This window comes from Sinocyclocheilus anshuiensis, unplaced genomic scaffold, assembly GCF_001515605.1.
Source record: "Sinocyclocheilus anshuiensis isolate Anshui unplaced genomic scaffold, SAMN03320099.WGS_v1.1 scaffold1562, whole genome shotgun sequence".
Taxonomy (NCBI): domain Eukaryota; kingdom Metazoa; phylum Chordata; class Actinopteri; order Cypriniformes; family Cyprinidae; genus Sinocyclocheilus; species Sinocyclocheilus anshuiensis.
Genome location: NW_015542414.1, coordinates 55170 through 63637, shown reverse-complemented (window position 1 = coordinate 63637; position 8468 = coordinate 55170). Strand labels below are relative to the sequence as shown.

Genomic DNA, 8468 nt, shown 5'->3' with positions numbered 1-8468 from the left:
ATATATATATATATATATATATATATATAAACGTGCAAAAAAGAAGCATTTTTCCAGTAGTCTCTTTGCACTGTATATAATGCAAAAACACAACCAGGTGGCGTCAGAGATCACAACTGATAATTGGCCATATAAGTCTACCCAGATAACATAGCTCAGAATGTTAATCAGACCTATCCAGCAACCGCTGCTGAAAAACAGATTATGAAACCCATAATGGGACAACAAAAGCCAATGTCTGTATTCAGCCATGCTGCGCTCCCCAATAATGAAGCTTTTCTTTCCCGCTTGGCAACTGTAGCTTGCTCTTTACTGTTAATGTGTTTAGAGTAACTAGACATCAGAAAAGTGCCGGATGTGAATCTGTATGTGTGTGTGCGCATGTGTGAGAAAGTATATGTGTGTGCATATTTACACATGCATATCAATGTAATTTGTCTGTCATTCACTGTGCGATGGGTAGAGTTGATGTATTTTGAGTGTTTTTTTTTTTTTGTCTGTACAACTAAAAAAAAAAGACATAAGTTACAAGTATAAGTGATAAGCACGGTTCTCCTTGAGTTTGGGAACATTCTGCTTTCGTTTATCTGATGCCATAGTGATGCTGAAAACAAAGATGTGCACGTCAATGCCATTAGAACATTTTCTATTCATAATCACTCCATTTAGAAATATTTATAAACTCTTATTGGCCTACAGTGTCAGGGTCAGTTACATGTTTTTCCTGTTTTCAGCCTGGCTTTCATAGGCAGACTATTGTAATCTTTCCCAATGGCAACCGTAATGTAATAAACATTTAAATAACAATTTGTGTCTGTGAAATACTTGATACACATTACACAAAAACAAATCCAATACATTATATTATTTTATATGAAGTGACAGTTCAGTTGCTCATGCTTAAATGTATTTACTATATTTATATTTCAAAATAAAATAATAGAAGAGACCTTTAATTTAATCGTTTTTAAATAGCATTTTATTTTTACTGAAGGTTCATGAATACTAATTAAGTTACAGGACAGAAGGTTATGAGTACCATTTATAATGCAAGCTATGCGATCAGATTACTTTTTCAAATCACTAGTAAAGTAATGCATTACTTATAAATTTACAAGAAAATATCTGAGTTACTTTTTCAATTAAGTAATGCAAGTTACTTTGTTTTCCTATTTATTCCTATAGAAATCGGGAGTAAGTGCAGAGGCGCTTCCTTCAGCCTGAGGCTCATTGCTTTCACTTTTGGTGTGAAAGGGCTTTTACAGTTTCTTATTAAGTTTGTTACATTACAGGGCCATTACAGTTGGTTATTAAAATTAAATAAACAAGCACAGCTCAGGTGACAAAAAGTAACGCAAAAGTAACAATGCATTACGTTCCACAAAAAGTAACGAAATTAGTTACTTTTTATGGAGTAACAATATTATAATGCGTTCCTTTAAAAGTATCTTTCCCCAACACTGTAATTATCACTATGTAATAGAAGTAGAAGTGAATTGAATTTGTCAATGTGTACTCATAAATATTCCTATTATGGACAGTAGCTTAGCCTAACGCTTGGAGAAAGTTAATCTCGCATCATACTGTAACATTAAAAGTATTAAAGGGGTCATATGATGCGATTTCAATTTTTCCTTTCTCTTTGGAGTGTTACAAGCTCTTGGTGTATAAAGAAGATCTGTAAAGTTGCAAAGACTAAAGTCTCAAATCCAAAGAGATATTCTTTATAAAAGTTAAGAGTCAGCCACACCTACCTAAAACGGCTCGTTCTAACACGCCCCCACATGTCTACATCACGATGTGGGAAGATTTGCATAACGCCGCCCAAATGTTCACGCAAAGAAAGAAGGCGTAACTTTTATTCTCGCTGTAGTATTGTTGTTGCTGCCGCCATGTCGTGAAGACGCTGTGTGCTTCGTGACGAAACTACTTTGTTTGGTCTTCCAAAAGAGGACGATATCTGCTTCGTCATGCCTGGAGCTGATCTGTGCTGGTCGCTGAGGGAATACAACAGTATGGTGAGGGGCGTAACATTTCCGTCTCACACTTGAGGTATTCGGCCAATCACAACGCACTGGTTAGCTGGCCAATCACAGCACACCTCGCTTTTCAGACCGATGAGCTTTGTAAAAATCGACACGTTTCAAAAAGGCGGGGCATAGAGGAGAAACAATAATGTACAGTATGTGGAAAATAATGTTTTTTTTTTTACTTTAAACTGCATAAACACATTTCATTACACCAAATACACAAAATAATGTTATTTTTAGCAGCATCATATGACCCCTTTAAAACTACACTGACTTCATCAGAAGAATCAACTTCAATCTCAATCAGCTTCATGTAGTGACTCACTTTACCAGCAGATGGCGCAGTTCTGGAAAACCAGCAGATTAAAAATAAAGGGAAAAAAACGAATTAAACACCTCCACTTCTTCTATGTGACCATAAGTGCACAAATGAATGTCATCTCATTAGTATGTAAAGAAATACAAACGTTTGCGAGATTGGGTGAGATTTTGAGGAAGTGAACGCGCGAGCTCCGGTGGGTGTGGCTCGGCTCGGCTCACCTGAGTGACGCGGTGCGCGCGATGCACGGGAGGTGTAGCTGCAGGAATTCGGTGAAGTTCTGCTGAACATATAGTATGTTCAGGATCCGTGCAGGGAAATCTGACATCTGCTCAGTTTCAGAATCACTGTGCGTGTGATATTAGCCGGGTAAGTCAATCCTGTATTTATGTATGACCTTTAAACGGACTAAGAGTGCTCTTGTTTTGATATCTAGTTAATCTGGGCGTGAAATGCAGCTACAGTGAGTTGTTTATCCAGATAACTAGCATCAGTTATAGGTTAAAATGTTCCTGCAAGTTTTATCCAACAGTTATGTCAAGAAAATAAAACGGCTCTGAATAACAGTTCAGACTAGTGGATTATCCTCTTGGATTTCTATTATTATTATTATTATTATTTTAAATATTATAGCATGGATTTATACTAAACTGTAAATATAGGCTATATGTTTTGACTCCTGTAATGTGCGGAAATCTACAGTGTTGTATTGTCACATCTGACTGCACTCTTAGAAATAAAGGTTGTTTTTTAGAGTGAAGTATAACTCTTGCCCAACTGGCATATTGTTTTGTTTGTTTGGAATAATTATGTGAGTATTATACGAAACTAAACGTGATTCGTGAATGTGTGCACCTGTTTCCGTGATCAAGGGACATTCCAGACAGCTGTGAGATTGGGTTCCCGGAATAATAACAGGCAGTATTATTAGTGGCAGTATCCTGATGAGGCAATGCTGAAAAAATTGTATAAAATTAGTATTAAAACAGATGGAGCTGCATGAAAAAATAAATAAATAAATATATATATATATATATATATATTCTTATATTATTTATGCATTAATAATTATTTTTAAACTTTTTAAAAGACAATTAATAAACTGTTGCCTCCTGTAGAGCTGCTTGTAGCTTATTCATAATTGATTAACTTTGCAACACTGACAGATATAGAACTGATTTGAAACAATATTGAACTAAATTGAGCTGAATAATGACACAATTTTCTTCTGCATAACAGCTAAAATTGAGGTTGTTTCATAATTTATGAATTTGATAGCATTAAGTGTTATTTTCCTGTTTATTAATGTAAAGCTGCTTTGAAACAATCTGTGTTATATAAAGGGTTATCTACATAAATGTGACTTAATATATAGTTTTCAGTTGATTATAGTAGTATTTATGATGGAGTTTATAATTTATTCTGATTTGAGTTTCAAAAGAAAAAAATGGTGTGCACTCCTATTTTATTATTTACTTTTACGTCTTGCAACATACAGAACATACAGATTTGAATTTTAAAAAAGTGCAATACAATAAAGAATTACAGTAATGAGAATCTAATAACAATCTAGTGTTGTCAAAAGACCCGGTATTTCGGTACCAAGTCGGTACTAAAAAAATGAAAACGTTACGGTACCAGGTTTTTTTAAGTACCGGTGGTACCGAGTACCCGGTCAACCCGGTTCTTGCTGAAAAGTTATATTTTAGCTGGTGTAAATGATCTTATGTTGCATTTGGTCAGACTCAGCCCATTGCTTTACTGAAGTATATTATATTTTCCTTTTACAGCTGCAGCCTGAGGAAGATCCTGAAACACACCAGCAAACCCTAAAACAGACAACAGTTTACAGATGTTTTTCAGTGGCAGCAGAACTATGACTAAACTTTTGGGTGAAACTTGTTTACTTTTTTCATACTTTTATTACTTGTGGAAAAACTTGAAACAATTTTAAATGAGTATAAAGAATGGCATTGGTTTTGTACATTACATTTTTGTTTAACGTTATTAATAAAAATGTTGTTCAATTAGCATGTTTTTGTGTTTTGCTTTGGTACCGAAATTGGTACCGAGAACCGTGGATTTTCACTGGTATTGGTACCGAATACTGACATTTTGGTACCGTGACAACACTATAACAATCCCTATTGGGAATAATGGAATTACAAATCCCAAAAGTATTTTATTTTTAACACCCAATACAAAAACAGCAGCAACAACTTATGGTTCTTTTTTTTTTTTTGTCTTTATGCAATATTGGATTCTTTTGATTTTGGAGTGAAATGTGAGCCGGACATGTTGTTTCATTATCTTTAGGTGATAATTTCATTATACTAGCAAAGTCTAGAACATAATAACTTTTCCTTAGGCTTCATTGAGTACTTTGTTGATGAGTCGAAAGAGGTGGTGAATAGTTTCTTCAATGCTTTGTTCGCCTCCAGTGCACTTAACCTGCCTTTGTCTTCTGTTGAGATCTGTTTACAATGAAAAGACTTCCACCCTTATGATTTCAAATGACATTCAGTCAGAATTGCAGCTGAGTAGTCTGTCACTCCACCCATCTCTGTTGTAACAGGTTAGTGCTGTGGTGTGCTGGTGACCCCAACCTGATGTTCTTCTAGTGACAAACGCTTTCCAGCAGCCGATCAGGAGTCCCGGTGAAGGCGCCATGTCCCACAGAAACCCCCATGGCTCCACGGAGAACCAGTCTCTCCTTCTTCCGGAGAGCTGCTTCAGCTCGGTGCTTCAGCTGGAGCAGCCGCCTGGACGTTCGTCCTCGAGCATCGACCTGTCCAGAGTGGATTCCCCAGAGGATGAGCGGAGAACTGTAGTGCTCAGCACCCAGAGCGAAGCTGCTCGCAGGCAGGGTGCTCGCCAGCTCATCCCCAAGAGCCTGGCTGTGAGCAGCCGCCCAAGAAACCGCCACCACACCACCGTGGTGACCCTTCCCGTCAGCCTGCAGCCAACAGACCTCTCCTGGGAGGACTATGACAGTGATTTGGGCGATGGGATTTCGATGAGGAGAAATCGTAGGAATAAATCGTATCGTGCTGCCGTCACTAGTCTGAATCTTGACGCTTTGCCGAGCGAACTCCAAACAGAAGCGCTGGCACCCCTCAGCGAAGAGAAGGCGGTCAACCAAAAGCAAGCTCAGAAATCTGGACGCAAGGCAAGTGTTGTGTTATTAAACCACCAGAATACTTTTATATTAGTGCTGTCGAACGTTTAATCGTGATTAATCGCATCCAAAATAAAAGTTTTTGTTTACATAATATACGAGTGTATACTGTGTATATATAAATACAAACACATGCATGTATATATTTAAGAAAAATATGTTTGTATGTTCAATATATTTATATAAAATATAAGAATATAAATATATACATGTAAATATTTTCAAAATATTTACTGTATGTGTGTATTTATATATACATAATAAATATACACAATACACATACATATATTTTGTAAACAAAACATTATTTTGGATGCGATTAATCGCGATTAATCGTTTGACAGCACTAATATACATGTAAATATTTTCAAAATGTTTACTGTATGTGTGTGTATTTATAAATACATAATAAATAAACACAGTACACATACATATATTATGTAAACAAAAGCTTTTATTTTGGATGCGATTAATCGCGATTAATCGTTTGACAGCACTAATATACATGTAAATATTTTCAAAATGTTTACTGTATGTGTGTGTATTTATAAATACATAATAAATAAACACAGTACACATACATATATTATGTAAACAAAAGCTTTTATTTTGGATGCGATTAATCGCGATTAATCGTTTGACAGCAGCATTTTAAATTAATGTAGTTTGTTGAATTATCAAGATTTTGTTAAAAATCAAACTTTGTTGTATACAACATTGTTGCAATGTAAAATATGTTGTGATTTGTTATCGTTTTAAAGCATGTTTTTATATATCAGGCCATCAATAATATGTTCATAGACGAATTGACTAAATCTTTGATTGATTATTTTGCATTGTAGTTTCTTTAGTATTTCAAGTGGGACTTTGATTCATGACATACTCATAAATGAATGCTGGAGTGTGTAGCAAATATGAGACGTTTAAGCTGTTGGTGTGAGTGACACTGGTTCAGTTCAGGCCTGCATCGTGTCCCGACCCTATTCCCAATATCTCTCCCTCAGCGTTCCTGTCAGCTCCATACTGTTCTTTCAGTAAATGCAAAACTATTCAAATATTCTCTACCATATTCAAACTATCAGAAGAATTTTTTGCAACCTCATGGGATGTTTATGTGGGATGACATCTGTTTTTCTCAAGTTGTCACCTATCAAAGAAGCTTTTTTAAGCCTGTAGAGATAAAGTCCATTGTAATATCACATTGTCAGATGTATTTATGCTGTGTTTCCTCACAGAGAACATTGGGGAGGATCAGGAACAGGAAGGAAACTGGCTCATTTAAAGATGGTTTGATATTCAACACTGTTCCTACAATTTTTTGTTTAAATGCATAATATAGTATACCATATAGTATTCATCCATCCATCCAAGCTGATAGCGTTATGAACTTTCCAAGTGACTTGATGAACTGTATATCCTCAGAAAACTATACATGCAATAGTAACACTTCTAAGTCCCATTAGTTAATGTTAGTTGATCCATTAAATATTAAATAAGTATTTTAAATTAAATAAACATTAAAAAATACATTGTTAGTTCATGTTAACTCAGGTCCATTAAATTTTATTTTAACTGCAACTTTTGATTTGAGTAATGTATTAATAAAAGTTTAAAATATAAATGCTTTAGAAGTATTTTTCGCTGTTGCGGTTCATGATAACTAATGTAATTAACAAATGGAACCTTATTGTAAATGTCAGTTTGAATCTAATTAGATTTTTGGGTACAGTAAGATGGAATGTTTTTCCCCTCAAAGATCGTTGTAGAGCCTTTAAGGTCCAAAACTGCTATTATATAAACTACAGCTGGTTGTTTGTCGTCTTCTTACAGAGCCGCGGTTTTATCAGGAGATCAAGGAGCGAGGCCTGAACGCCAGCAGCTTGAGCACAGAGGACGATGAGTTCTCACCGACCGAGCTGCCGGAGGAGGATCAGGGCATCGTGGTGAAGAACTACAGAGCAGCGTACATGACATGGAGTCAACTGCCAAAGGTGATGAGGACCAAATCCCTGCTGAAGGGTCACTCGCTTGAGATCAAGCTGTGGTTGAAACCTCTGAGAGCTGTGAAATACTCCCATCGACATTTAGAGACTTAACCAATTTTATGAATTGATTCCACTTAGGACATAAATGCAGTGCATTTATGACATTAAATTATTTATTTAAATATTTAAAAAAAAATACATTTTTTAAAAAATATTTATAAAAGTGTTGTTGATTCCTAATAAGTACATTTATTGTCTTATTTCAAACGTAGGTTAAGGATTTGGGCGTTTTAGATCTCATCTCCCCTGAAGAACGCAAAAGACAAGAAGTGAGTCTATTAGCATGTTCACTTGTTACACACACACACACACACACACACACTCTCTCACACACACACACACTCACATTTACACACACACACTCACATGTTTGTTTTTGTGAATTGTGGGGACATTCCATAGGAGTAATGTTTTTTTATACTGTACAAACTGTATGTGCCATTGCCCTACACCAACACTACACCTAACCCGACCTCTTACAGGAAACTTTCTGCATTTTTACTTTCTCAAAAAAACTCACTCTATGATTTATAAGCGCATAGATGATGGAGGTTTAATGAGATGTTGAAACGTTAAGTTGTTTAATATTTTCTGTTCCAGTGGCGCCATCAAGCGTTCAGTGATACCCCTCACAGGAAACTTTGTGCTATTTCAGATTTTCAATACACTCCATTCTGTGTGATTTATAAGCGTTTTGAAAAATGGGGACATGGGGTAATGTCCTCATAAGTCACCTTCTCCTTGTAATACCTGTCATACCCATGCCATTATACAAATTTGTGTCTTCATATAACATCTTCACATAACATACACACATACACTCACAGTGTCACACGCACGCACGCACGCACTCACACACACACTCTCACTCACTCTCACTCTCACACTCTCACACA

The 8468-nt window shown here is 35.9% G+C and overlaps 1 protein-coding gene across 2 annotated transcripts in view; it reads left to right on the top strand.

Annotated features, from left to right (window-relative positions):
- Positions 1-2494: 2494 nt before the first annotated feature.
- Positions 2495-8468, top strand: part of LOC107693423 (rho guanine nucleotide exchange factor 16-like) — an 18280-nt gene continuing 12306 nt past the window's right edge. Inside the window, exons 1-5 of one of the 2 annotated variants that reach the window (XM_016492807.1) lie at positions 2495-2718; positions 4925-5518; positions 6763-6814; positions 7358-7518; positions 7785-7841. In XM_016492807.1, coding sequence (XP_016348293.1) covers positions 5018-5518; positions 6763-6814; positions 7358-7518; positions 7785-7841 — 771 coding nt within the window. In that variant the 5' untranslated portion in view covers positions 2495-2718; positions 4925-5017. The remainder of the gene's footprint in view (positions 2719-4924; positions 5519-6762; positions 6815-7357; positions 7519-7784; positions 7842-8468) is intronic. The other variant, XM_016492805.1, reaches the window with a different exon arrangement.